At 56.2% G+C, this 13,193-nt stretch overlaps 1 protein-coding gene across 11 annotated transcripts in view; it reads right to left on the minus strand.

Moving 5' to 3' along the window:
- Nucleotides 1-13,193, minus strand: part of CACNA1G (calcium voltage-gated channel subunit alpha1 G) — a 62,938-nt gene that overhangs the window by 48,708 nt on the left and 1,037 nt on the right. For all 11 annotated transcript variants that reach the window (XM_067020440.1, XM_059047157.2, XM_059047159.2 and 8 more), the window contains exons 2-7: nt 5,977-6,088; nt 5,681-5,814; nt 5,188-5,285; nt 2,967-3,126; nt 2,182-2,482; nt 1,922-2,014 (exon numbers count right to left, since the gene is read on the minus strand). In XM_067020440.1, the coding sequence (XP_066876541.1) occupies nt 1,922-2,014; nt 2,182-2,482; nt 2,967-3,126; nt 5,188-5,285; nt 5,681-5,814; nt 5,977-6,088 (898 nt within the window). The remainder of the gene's footprint in view (nt 1-1,921; nt 2,015-2,181; nt 2,483-2,966; nt 3,127-5,187; nt 5,286-5,680; nt 5,815-5,976; nt 6,089-13,193) is intronic.

A 13,193-nucleotide genomic window follows, 5' to 3' on the forward strand; every position in this document is an offset into this window, starting at 1 on the left:
GCACTGTTCACAAAACTCCTGCTCCTATAGTCCCAAGTCTAGCTGCGCAAGCTTGAGCGAGACCCTTAACCGTGGGACCTCAGTATCCTCATGACCGTTGGCCTTGGCCTTTCCCCTCCCCCAGCTGGGTAATGGGCTGAACCCTGAACCCTGTAGACTAGCCAGTTGCCACTCTGACTTGGCCACACTCCCCCATCTCCACCTCCATGCCTCAGTTTCCCCCGGGCTTCTGGGATGGCAGTTGCTTGGATAACAATCCAGAATGAAGGTAATGAATATTTATGGTGACAAAGCAGATTTTTTTTTCTAGCTTGTGTCCTAGTAATTATGATAATTAGCTTCACTAGTGTGATTCCAGAGAGCTGTTTGGAAAGATTTTTCATGGGGTGTGTGGGAGGGTGGAAACAAGGCCCCTTACCTCTCTGTCTGCTTCCTTCCTACTCCCCAAGCCCAGGGAGAGCTGAATGGTGAAAAGATCCCATGAAAATGTCACGAGACCACTTCACAGAGGTGCTGCCCTTGCCACCCAGGTGATGGTGGGGGGGAGGGAACAGGCCCCTACCCTTCCGTACCAGGGATGGTTGGGGGTGGGGGGCTATTCTTTCTCAGGGACACCTCTCACTCACCGAGAGGTCTTTATTCTGACTCTCTGCAGCCTGCCTAAGTCCTGAGTAGATCTCAGTCTCTTTCTGTCAATATCTGTCCCTCTGTCTGGCTCTGTCATTGGCCTCTTGGTGACATGGAAAAAGGGCTGGATTTGGAGTCAGTAGCCTGGGGTTGAATTCTCAGCTCCAGTGACCAAGCCCTCTGAAGCTCAGAGTTCTTATTTAGGAGATGAGGCCACAGTCCCTGCACCTGCCACCTCACAGGGGGCTCTGAGGATTAAGCAGGCAGCAGATGTGACAGCGTACTTCAGTAGCCATGCTCAGCCCAGCAAGGCTAATCCACAGCACATGCAAAGCACCTGACGGGGTCAGACAAATTGAGGAAATGTCAGCTTTCTCATCTGTAAAATGGAGACAACAACAGGATCTTGGTGAGGATTAAATGCACCAGCACTTTAAAAAAGTGCTCAGAGCAGGGACTGGCACATAGTAAGTGCTCAATAAATATTAGCTGTGGGCTTCCCTGGTGGCGCAGTGGTTGAGAGTCCGCCTGCCGATGCAGGGGACACGGGTTCGTGCCCCGGTCTGGGAGGATCCCACATGCCGCGGAGCGGCTGGGCCCGTGAGCCATGACCGCTGAGCCTGCGCGTCTGGAGCCTGTGCTCCGCAACGGGAGAGGCCACAACAGTGAGAGCCCCGCTTACCACAAAAAAAAAAAAAAAAAAAAATTAGCTGTAAGTGGTAGCAATTAAATTATTAATTGTGAATGTTAGTGATTAAATATTGCTACTTTTTGCCTCTGTCTTCTGTCCTCATAAAGCCTTGGAACTTCTGAGCTGGAACAAGAGATCACGCAGTGTTTCTCAACACCAAGTGATGGGAATTTGGGGTGGAACAATTCCTTGTTTGCAGGACTGTCATTTCAGCGTGTCTATTACCTACACCCTACCCGCCCCCAGCAAAATGCCGATAGTTCTCCCCTATTTCTCGTAAGAAACAGGACCAACCTTTGCCATTTCCAAATGCCCCCTGGGAGAGGTGGCATCACCCTGGGCTGAGGGCCACCCATTTTTATGATGAAGAAAGAGATGCCCAGGGTGGGGCTGGGAGGCCGCATAGGGAATGACTTGCCCAAGATTTTAAGTGGTAGTAAGTGATTTCCTCCTGACTCCTCATGACAGGTGCCTTCTGCCTGTGTCTCTATGGGACTTTTCCTGAGAGCTAGAACTTCAGACCAAGCAAGTCCCCTCTCTGGACTCCCCCCATCCATTTCCCCAGGATGCCCCGTCCCCACAGGGGCCTGAGGAATCACTCACGATGATGAGGAGGATGAAGTAGATGAAGTTGTAGAAGGAGTGAGCATCCATCACAAAGTACATGATGTCGACCCAGCCCTCCAGCGTGATGACCTGGGGAGGTTGCAGAGGGGCAGGCTGTTTCTGGGCCCCCTAAAGCCTCCTGCAGTCTCCTCTAGAGGCCCTGACCCCATCCCAACCCTGAGGACAACCACTCCAAGCCGGGACTGTGTCCTGACCCTTGTGTTCTGGGGACTCTGCCAGTGCCCAGGCTGCCCCACCTGGAAGATGGCAATCCAGGCATAGCCGATGTTGTCGAAGTTGATGGCGCCCTTGAAGGGGTTGTGCTCCCCTGCAGAGCAGTTGGTGTAGTACTGGTTCCAGTTGACACAGGTAGTGTTGCTGGAGCTGTTGTAGGCCTCGTAGTCCAGGCCACAGGGCGGGCCGCCACCCCCGTCCCCGCGCAGCGCGGGCACACTCCTGCAGGAGCGCATGCCGTTCTCGCGAGGCTGGGAGCAGATGAAGGGGCTCTCATCCTCGTTCTCGGTCTGGTAGTAGCGCTCCAGGTCCACGCTCAGGGGGCTGCGGAGGAAACGGGGATGAGGCTGAGAGCAGGGTTCTCGGGGGACAGGGCCCAGGAAGGCAGAGCAGGGTGGATGCACTGAGGCACACCGGGCGAGCCCTGGGGAGGCGCAGGGATTCATGGGTGCGGATGGCGTGCGCCAGGAGCGTGCAGATTGAGGGTGAAACTCCAGAGTCGGGATGTGGGAAGTCTCCATCCTAGAGCAGAGGTTCCCAACGTGGCTGCACTTTAGGCTCACCGAGGAGCTTTTAAAAATCCCCACGCCCAGGCTGAACCCCACACCCACGAGATCGAAATGGGCAGCGGGGAGAATGAAGGCCTTGCCGTCGTTTAAACTCCCCAGGTGACTCCAGTGTGTAGGCAAGACCGATAACCAGATATGTCACTAATAAGAGAACAGATATGTCACCAGCAACAGGAACTGAGGGAGGTCCCAGGCCCACAGCCACTCCCAGGTCACCTCCCAGCCCATGTGCCACTCACAGGCTGAAATTCTCGGGCAGGAAGCATCGGTTACGAAGCAGCCCTGCCCACAGCTGGACGCCAACGATGCCAAAGATGAAGAAGACGAAGAAGCACAGCAGCAGGACGTTGCCCAGCATGGGCAGCGTGTCCAGCAGCAGCGTGACGAGGATGCGCATGCCTGTGGGGCAGAAGCCACGCTGGGGCCGCCAGGCTAGCCGGGCTAGGCTGGCTGCCACGGGCCTGGCAGCTCTCCCAGAGGGGGCCCACCGGGGCCTCTGAGGCTGAGACAGCCCGGCTCGAGCTGGAGGGAGACCAACAGACACTGCCAGCTCTGCAGGCAGCCCTCGCAGCCCCTAGCCCCTACCCACGATGCCTCCTGGCCTGCCCACACCAGTCAGAGCACAGTACCACCAAGGCTGAGCAGCGTGGCCGCAGCTTCCAAAGCATTCTCCAGCCCTGCATCCCACTTCACTCTCCCAACATCATCACAGAGCCGATAACACCCCAATTTGCAGATGAGGGTTGAGGCTCAGAAAACTAACAGGACTTGTCCAGTACCACAGAGCTGCTAAGTGTAGGTGCCAGGACTTAACCAGGCTCTCTGCTTCCGCATCCCACTCCCCAATACACACACGCGCACACACACACACACACACACACTCCCACCCTACATCCTTCTCTCACCAGATACAATCACCTGACCCTTCTAAGTTATAGACGCCAAAGTCATTGGGGAAACCAAGGCAGAGAACTCCAGCAGGGGCCTTAGCAGGCAGGAATTTCCCTTTGAGAGCCAAGCCCTCAGCAGGGGCCAAGATGCCCTGCACTTCACCATGGTTCTGAGCCCCCTCCCTGAGTCTAGTCTCTGCCTGGTCCAGATCCTCACATCAGGACCTGAGGACACACAAGGCTGTTTCCTCAGGCGGCCATCAGTTAACAACCCCTTCCACGGGGAAAGCCACCACAAACCTGCCCCTAAGATGCTCTTAGGGATACTGCCCTCCCTCCCCACTCCGGATCTCGGACATCTAAACTAGGCCCCAGGCCACCAAACCCTTGTCAAGCACACAGACCTCTGGTGGCTAGTTTCGACCCCCAAAGTGACACTCGTGGCTCCCTGACCCCTCCAGGGAAAAAGCTTCTAAGCAGCTGTTAATTACTCCTCCTGGTGACTGAAGTGGTCCTGCCCTGCCCCTGCCACTCAGTCCCTCTCCCCTCTTCCCTCTCCCAGCCCCTTTCAGCTCCTCTGTGCTTCAACTGAGATCAATTCCTCAGGGTTTGCATTAAGGGAATTACACCGGTAGTTAGAGGCCTATAAATCTGCCAGCGATCACCTGGGGCGCGAGAGGAGGGAAGACAGGAACCCCTCATCTGGGGTTCCTGTAAACACCAACATACAGCAACGCCTGGAGGACACGTTGAGCAGCTCTGCCCACCCCCCCCCCACACACACACCCCACAGGCACACACACAGGCACCCATGCACACGCAGCAAAGGGGGCTACTGCTACATCAGACACTGAGCCCCAGAAACATGCCCCCACCCACCCCACTCCTGGGATGGCAGCAGAGACCATCTGCAGCTTGTGTAGGTTGGGGAGTTGCAAAGGGGGCCTGAGAAAGGGTGGGGGGCGGGATGCAAGGGGAGCTGGAGCTGCCAAAGTCTGGCTGGCTTAGAAACTAATGCGGTTTAATTTAGATAATTGTCCCAGCAGTCAGTTGCTGCAGAGGCTTGGAAGGGGGTGGGAAGAGGAAGGGGACACAGCAGGAGGATGAGGCATGGAGCGGCCTTGTCTTGAGAGAAGTCATGCTCGGTATGGCCAGTGCTGTCTCACCAATGAGAACCAGAGCGCATGAGAGGCGGCTCTGGCTAGAAAAGGCCATCCCACTTTGCACCCACTCCTCCTGGCCTGCCAGCCTCTCCACCCTGCTCCCACCACCCCTATCCCATTGGAGGGAGGGTGATCTAGCTGAAGGGAAGGGGTCATCTGAGACATTCCTGAGACTCTGACCTAAAATCAGGCTGAAATGAGGGGGAAGGGGCCGCAGCCCGGGTGGAGGCTCCCTTGGGCTCCAGCGACCCAGCTCCCCACTGAGCCCTTCTCTCCGGGGACCTGCCTCAGTGTTCCAGGACCGCATGAGGCCTGTGAGTGGCCAGGAGGTAGGGGTGGGGTCTGAGATTCCCATATCTCCTCTTGGGGTTCTCCGCCCAGGGGCTGAGGGCTGAGGGGTCACTCACTGGGCACCCGGTTAATGGCCCTGAGCGGTCGCAGCACACGGACTGTCCTGACAGCTGAGAAGCTGACGTTCTGCAGGTCCAGCGAATACTCCAGCATCCTGCAGGGAGGGGCCCAAAGGGAGGCCCTTTGAGTCTGAGGCCGCCGTGGGGGTCAAAAGAGGTCAATGAGGAATCCTGCTGTGGTGGGGCAGGAATCCTCCCCCTCCACCAAGGGACCCTGAAAAGCCAGCTCTCTCCCTGGGGGCAAGGCCACCCCTAAGCCAAGGACAGACTCCTTATCAGAGAATGAACAGAGGAGGGTGTGGATGGAGGGGCCTTGGAATTCAGAGAAGTACTGGCTCAAGCACTATAGGACAGCCCCAGACCCTTGGTGGACAGCCAGGGAGAAAGTAGCACTGTAGATGGGCTGGGGGAGGGGGCCGGGCCTAGAACTGGCCCTGGGGAAGGGACCTATGTGATCCGTCGCTCTCCTGCTCCAAGCCCAGGCCCTCACCCTGCAATGACGATGAAAAAGTCAAGCCGGTTCCAAGTGTCTCCCAGGTAACACTTTTTCCCAAAGATGCCCAAGGCCACCATCTTCACCACCATCTCCACAGCGAAGAAGGCAAAGATGAAGTCATCAAAGGCCTGATGTGGGGACAAGAGGCTGGTGAAACTGAGAAAAGGGCGGGGGAACACCCCCCTACCCCACCCCCACCCCCTCCTCTGGGCTCAGGGCCTCTTGCAGAGAAGGTCACAGGGTTATAAAGATCAGGAGCTGCCCCCTCCTCCCACCACACACATGCTTACCTGCAGAATCCGGCAGCGCTGGGAGTCACAGGCGATGTCTTCGCACGGCCGGAACATGCCCAGGGTCACACAGTTGAGAAGGATGACCAACATGCTGATGCGCTCAAACCAGGTACCAGGCGGTCAAGGAAACAGCTGGCCAGGGTGGAGTTGAGCCCGGGCCCCCATGCCCTGCCCAAGCACCTCCCACTGCTTGACCTGCCAACCCCATCTGAGATGTAGCCAGCTGTAGCCAGCTAGTCCCACCTCGGGTCATCTGACCTCTGGACCCAGCTTCCTCTTCTGCAAAGTAGGAAAAGCCACAAATACCCTGACTATTTGCACAAGCCATTTGGGGGATAAAATTGATCGTGCTTGTGGAAATGCCAGGCACCAAGAGTTTGCTGCTGAATCTGAATCTTATTCTCCCTACCTCACAGGGAAAATGTGAGAAGCAAATGAGATAATGTATGTGAATGTGTGACACAAACCTAAAGTCGGATTATGCTTGCCTTACAGTTTACCAAGCACTTTCACAGCATGCCACATTGAATGCTCACAACAGCCCTGAGAAGTATCCGGGCTAGATCACCTTCTTCCCCAGAACGCAAGGAAACTGAGGCCCAGAAGTCGCGTGTTGAAGGTCACAGGAGAGACCCAGATGAGACTGAGTTTTCCAAGCTTGTGCTCTGGGATAGCAGCTTCCATAGCTGCTCCGGCTGCAGGGAAGGGGTTGTCACGACCGCACTGGCCCCAGACAGACAGGCCGAGGCAGACAAGCACCACAGAACTGGAGCCTCAGGCTGCCTCTTCCCCAGCCAGCCCCTGGCCTCTCAAAACCCTCACATGGCCTCCAGACACATTCACACAGTTAAATAATAAGGACCCACTACACACCAGGCCCCGTGCTGGACATAAGCCCCCAGCCTGTGCAGAGCAGACAGTATCCTGTATACAGACCATGCCACCATCACACCTTCTTATGGATTCTAGCAAAGCCCCACCCTGGACCAACAAAGACTCTGTTTTGCAACAAGGGGGAGAGAGGGGTCTTTCTAAACCCTAAGTCTTTCCACAGAGTGGATTCCATTAAGGGGTTCACTTCCAGCCCATCTACAGGAGAATGTAGAAAATGGCCCCTGGACCTTAGAAAGTTCTGGGCACCAGACTCACAGATAAGTGACCAAGCATCCTGTTTTCTCAAGGAAAACATGAGAGGGGTGGGGAAGGGTAAAGAGGTTAGGAACAAGCAGAGAGTGGGGGGCCAGGGGAAGGAGAAGGCCTTGAGGATGGAGGTAGGGAGGGTGTCATGGCAGCCCTGACATGACAGCACGACCCACCCAGCCAGACTCAGTGAGACAGAGAGCGCCCAGAGTGGATGAAATCTTCCTGTGATGACTCCACTTCTAGAGTGAGAAGGCTTTGGCCAGGGACCCAAGGACTTACGTTGAAGCTGATCCCAGCCATACCCCATCTCTGTCCTGAACCTCAGACCACACCCCCTCTCCGGGAGCCCACACTCAATCACCTCAAAGCCCTTCTACCCCCTCCTGTCACCCAGGCCCTTTTCCCTCAGACTCACATCCCATCCCACCAGCAGGTACCCTAAATTCCCAAGGCATTACAATTTCCCTAATTTTGCATCCTCACAGGAATAAGAGTTAAAAAAAAAAATTCTAGGCTTTTGGGGTAAGTTGATGGAAGGGGGAAATAAAAAGAGTGCTCTGTTTCCATGGAGCTGTTTTCCTGAGTGGGGCCGGAGCCCAGTGGATCTATCCCCAGAATAAGGGTCAGCCAGGGGTCAGCCCGGAAAAAAAGGGGACAGGGAGGGAGCTCCTTTGGGACCATGATCTGAAAAGGGAAGGACACGATTACCTTCAAGAACTGGCCTGCTTTCCCCAACCTAGCCCCCTCCTCTCCTCTGTAGGGAAGAGGGTTCTGGAAGGGACCCATATTAGCAGATGTCTCTACATAGGGGCAGGTGGGTAGTTCTCCTGGGAAGAGGGGCTCTCGGGACACCTGTTTGGACTCCTCTAATGGCAGTGAGTCCACCATGTCATCTGTGCCCTTGTGTCATCTCCCTCGCTGAGGCACACACGGGCACTCTGTTACACCCAAGCCCCTACAGAGCTCAGAGTAGTGCCTGGCATGTAGCAGATGATCAATACATGTGAAGAGTGAATGAATGAATGAATGAATGAATGAATGAATGAATGAGTCAATCAGTCAATCAACCTCCCTGCCTAGAAGCCAGATGTATCTCCCCATTCATGTTTTGCTACCTTGTTTGCTTCAACAGTGATGAACTGATGATGAGCGGGGGTGGGGGGAGAAGTGACACCACAAAGGAGCTGTCCCTCTTTCTGTCCCCACCTTACACATGCTCACACTGAGGCTTCTTATAGCCAGAGTCTGCCTCCAAATAACCCGACCTCCAGCCCATAACCCCAGAAGCCCCTTCTCAAGAGCCCTCTTGGCAATTCACCTTACTCCTGGGTACATCCTGCCACTCTCACCTCTCCCCTTTCCCTATAGGTAAACATAAATGGACAGGGAAAACACCAAGGCACAGGAAAATTTGGGACAATCTGAATTAAGGAACAATTAATGAGGGTGGGGGGTCTTTCACCCTTCTCAGGGTAGGGCTTATTTCCTTGGGAATATGGCCGTATGTCACTGTGCCATGTTCCTCTGTTGCCATAACAACAGGAGGATGTGTCACCAGGTGGTGTGGATTTGTTGCCATGGTAATTAAAGGGAACCCCCCCTCACATATGAACTCCCGTTACCCAGGCTGCTGTCTTGTCCTCACGCAGGGAAGGGTAAGTGGGGAGACTCACAGGTTATCAGGTTGGGTGGGAACCATGTGACAAATCCCCATGGCAACCAAGGGAATGGGGGACATTGGTTGCCATAGTGACTATGAGAGACCTGTGCAGTCACATGTCTACTGTTGCTATGGTGACTGTCCGGGCTGGAGTGGATCCCAAAGGGGGAGGTGGGTAGGAGAAGGGAGGATCTTTAGTCTCCCCACAACCCACCATCAAAAGCAGAGAAAAAAGGAAATGGCAGGGTGAGGAACCCCACTTCCATCCCTCCTCCTCTTCTCCCTCCAGGAGAGAGAACTAGAGCATATTATCTGAGAACTTAGTCCTCTCTGTGGGGCTTTATCTAGAGCCCTTGCCTAGTTGGGGAGCTATAAGGGAGAGGAAGGTAGAATGAGGAGGGAGGAGGGCTGGACCACCTCCAGGGGCACGAGGGCACAGGGCAGAGCATGACTGAGAAGGGAAGCAGGCCCCCCATCTGTCCCATTCTCTGCTAGGAGCCTGCTAACCTGAGACCTAGGAGCGCTGAAGAGGTAAAGGGCCTGGACCCAGGAATCCTGGTCTCCTACTACTCGTTGGGAAGGTGGGGTGCTTGCCTCATTCACCCCCGGAGAGGCTGGTGTCTATGGGATTCAGCATTCCCCAGAGTGGGGTGAGATCTAGGGGCTCAGGAGGGGGCTCCTGCTAGGGAGGCTGAAAAGGGGATTCCCCCAGCCGAGCCCCGCCCCCACCCAAGCCTGTTTCCCGGTGGTCTGCCCGCCGACCGCTCCAGAGTGTGGGTGTGTGGGGAGGGAGGTTTCCAGCTGAACTGAAAACTGCAGCCCGAAGAAAGGCAGCCAGCCCCACCCAGAGACAGAGACGAGAGACACAGAGACACAAGAGAGCTGGCCCACTGGAATCTTTGGGAGGGGAAATAGGCCAGAAAGCTGATTCAAACGTCTGTGACTGTGTGTGTGTGTGCGCGCGCGTGTGTGTGTGTGTGTGTGTGTATGTCTGCGTGTGTGAGCAGTTGTGTCTGTTGCCATCCTGGCTGAGGCAGGCAGGGCGGGGTGAGAGCTGGGGCGGGAGCAAGGGGTGAAGGGGGCCTGTGTGGTGGGGGTAATCCCAGGAATGGCTCCAACTGGCACTCTCCATGATCGGGAGTCCCCCGATAGTTTGGTGGAGCAGAGTGTGTATGTGGCCGAGAAGGAAGGTGGGCCTGGACGGAAAGAGTGCCAGGAGGTGTTCTGGCCCCCTCAGCCCAGTTCAGCTCTCCAGCCCCAGCCCTTCTCCCCAGAACTCCCTCCGGAGAGCCTTGGGTTTGAAAATGAGAGAAGGGAATTGGTGAGGAGACAGGAAGAACACCCCCCTTCCATTTCCTCTGAGGACCAAAATGGAGATTTCTCCCTAGGTAAGAGAGACAGGGGAACTTGGGACACTGGGACAGTGGCGAGGAAATCTCCAGAGGTTTCTGGGGCCCCCTCCCCTCCAGATGCACACACTCGCAGACACACACAGCGATCACACACTCACACTCACTTCTGGAAGCCATTAGGGCTCCTGCTGTTCAGGCCTCCCCCTTCTTCTCCCCCCACTCCTGGCAGGCTCCCTTCTCCCCCTCTGGCCCCCTTCCCACTCCCCCTCTCGGCATCCCAAATGCCAGCCTGTGATTTCCAAATGAGAAAAAGCTGTGCTGGGCTCTGAGCTTGGAGAAACTCCTACACAAACTTCCAGATGTGACACAACAGCCGGGGAGGGAATGCTCAGGATCTCCTTCCCGGGAGGGGAAACGCACTCCCTCACACTTGAAGAAACACATACTGGAAAGTCCAACACACTCCCTCCCCTATAGCCTGGGAGGAGGGGGGCCTTTCTGACTCTGACCGTGAACCCCCAGTCTCCCCATTACCACTTCCGAGCCCCTCCTTCCTTTTGCTGCCGTCCCTCCCTCCCCAACACACACACACACACACACACACACACACACACACACACACACACTCACTCACACACCACTTCCCACCTGGGTCTAGATCTCCTCTCTAGGAAACCTGGTTTCTTAAAGAGGCTAAGAGAGGAAGGGGCTGAGAAGCACGCCAAGAAGAGCCTAACTAGCTTCAGTTAGTTGAGTTCGTTGAGGGGAGGTGTCCTTATGTCCCTCAGGCCCAGAGGTGCAGCCGAGGGAAGCCTCGCAGATACCAAAAAGAGAGAGGGAAAGACTGAGGCCCAAGAGTCAGTGCAGAAGCCCTCCGGCAGTGAAAAACATAGATTTCCCTTGATACATGGGTGTGATGAGAGTGGTGAGGGCACATCTTAGGCTGCCCCGTTGCCAAGAAATTGTTCTCCACCCATCCTCAGCCAATCCAGGCTTAGCGGGCTGACCAGACCGAGTGATGCTTACCTAGAGGTAAGCGTGCTCCCCCACTCCCAAGATGAGCACTGGGCCTCCACCTCTCTTCTGTCATTCCAGCCCTCTCCAATTGCCATCTCCCAGAACACCTCAAGGAAGGAATCTGACCCCAGACCATCCACTAGCACCTGAAGATAGGGCAGGTGGGGAGATGCTAGCCAAGAGTTCTGTGTTGTTTTGGAGGGAAAAGGGAGAGAAGATTTCTCTACACACAGTCCCCCACCACCACACACAAACACAACCCCAGGGGGCTCCTGAGAAGGAGGGGACAGATCTGGTGCTTTTTTACATTCATGGAGAGGGTGGGTGATTAGCCACAGAGAGGAGGGATGCCCTGAGCCTGTTCTTTTCAGAGACATTTGTTCCCCATCTCTACCCCTGAGAAAGCGGCCTGGGGTTGCGGGGTGGTGGTGGTGGCGGTGGGGTCGGGTGGGCAAGATGTGCCAGCTCAGCAGGTCCACACACCTTGGAGGCAGCCCTCTATTTCTGCAGCTCAGAGAGAAAGGAAGGGCGGGGGATGGAGATAGCATGCGATGAGGGGAGCTTCCTAAAGACCCACAGGGTGTAGAGGATGGGGGTTGGGGGGGACCCAAGCTCACATCCCTGCTTTGCGCACTAGAGGCAGCAGAGCTGCAGAGAGTGAGGGCGGTGCCAAGCTCCCCCCCGCTTCCCCAAAGCAGAGTCCCGGTTGGGCTCTTAGGGGTTTCAAGGGAGACCCGACGACGTCTCCCACCCTGAGTGCAAAAGAGCCTCTGAGCTGGGAGGAAAGTGCCAGGAGAAGCTTTCAAGACCAGGGATGGCAGCGTACCCCCCCTTCCCTTCCGGCAGTGGCGGGACCTAACGCAGCCTGGAGCTAGGCATTAGTCAAGCAGTGCTTTGTGCTAGGGGCTAAGGGGGAGAGGCCGTGGGGATTAGGGGGCTGGGGTCTCCCATGCAATTCATGGCGGGGCAGAGGATAGAGGGCAGTGCTAAATCTATCTCCCTGGGATGTGGGGCTTGCATTCCACAAACCTATCCAAGGAGTACACATGGGGTGGTGGACCCGAGTCTTCCCCAGTGAACCGGCTCAGAGTCTCACTGTCCCCCCAGTACTTTCTTGGAAGGCTGAGGTCTCCCATACCTGCTCTGCAATCAGACGGGAGCATTCCCATAGAAAGGGGATGGGTAACTTGGACCGGCTTAATCCCATCCCCCGCTTGACAAGGCTCTTGCCACAGTCTTTCCCTCCACAAGAAAAAATGTGGCACAAAACTCCCAAACCCAACCTTAAGCACCCCACATTGAATAAAGAACTGGGGAAAAGGCAGGCACTCTGAGCATTGGGCTCCTACTGAAAGGGTCTCTACCCCGGCTCTGGGGGCAGACGGCTTTCCTCCATCACATCTTTTTCTCATTCTGCACCCCTGACATCAGCCGCTGTCGGAATCTCCTTATTGTGCCTCCAACCCGCGGGGTGGGGGTGGGGGTGTTAGGACCTGGTCCCCGCCCCCCAACATCTCCCTCAGGGGCAGTAAAAACGTCAGCCTCAAGGACCAGGTCGGGGCGGGTGCCGGTGGGGTGGGGTGGGGGAATCAGACCCTAGAATCCACCGCAAACTTTGGAGCTGGGGCAGGAGGGAAACCCAAGAGATTGCGGTCCCCCCCCTCCCCCGTCCCCGCAGCTTCCTCCCCACCCCACCCCCCAAACTCAGAAACCAAACCCAGCTCGCTAACCGGCGGCGGGCGGAATAGAGCTCCCAGGCTCCCGAAGCTCCCCACATCTGGAGGATGACGACCCTCCCCTGCCCACATCTGGAGAGCATCCAGCTGCACACCAGTGGGGCACGTCTCCTCTCTTTTCCTGGCCTGGATCCCAACCCCCCAAGGAGGACTGAGGTGTGGGTACCGAGGTGGGGCTCGCCTGGGGTATCAGCCAAACCTGCTCCTGTCTCCGCTCCTACTCTGAAGCCCCCTACCCTCCTTTGCAGCCCCCCTCTCATCTGCCCACCCTCCGGGCTCACTTCTCCGACTCACCTGGCTTTTGGT

Source organism: Kogia breviceps, chromosome 19, assembly GCF_026419965.1.
Source record: "Kogia breviceps isolate mKogBre1 chromosome 19, mKogBre1 haplotype 1, whole genome shotgun sequence".
NCBI lineage: Eukaryota > Metazoa > Chordata > Mammalia > Artiodactyla > Physeteridae > Kogia > Kogia breviceps.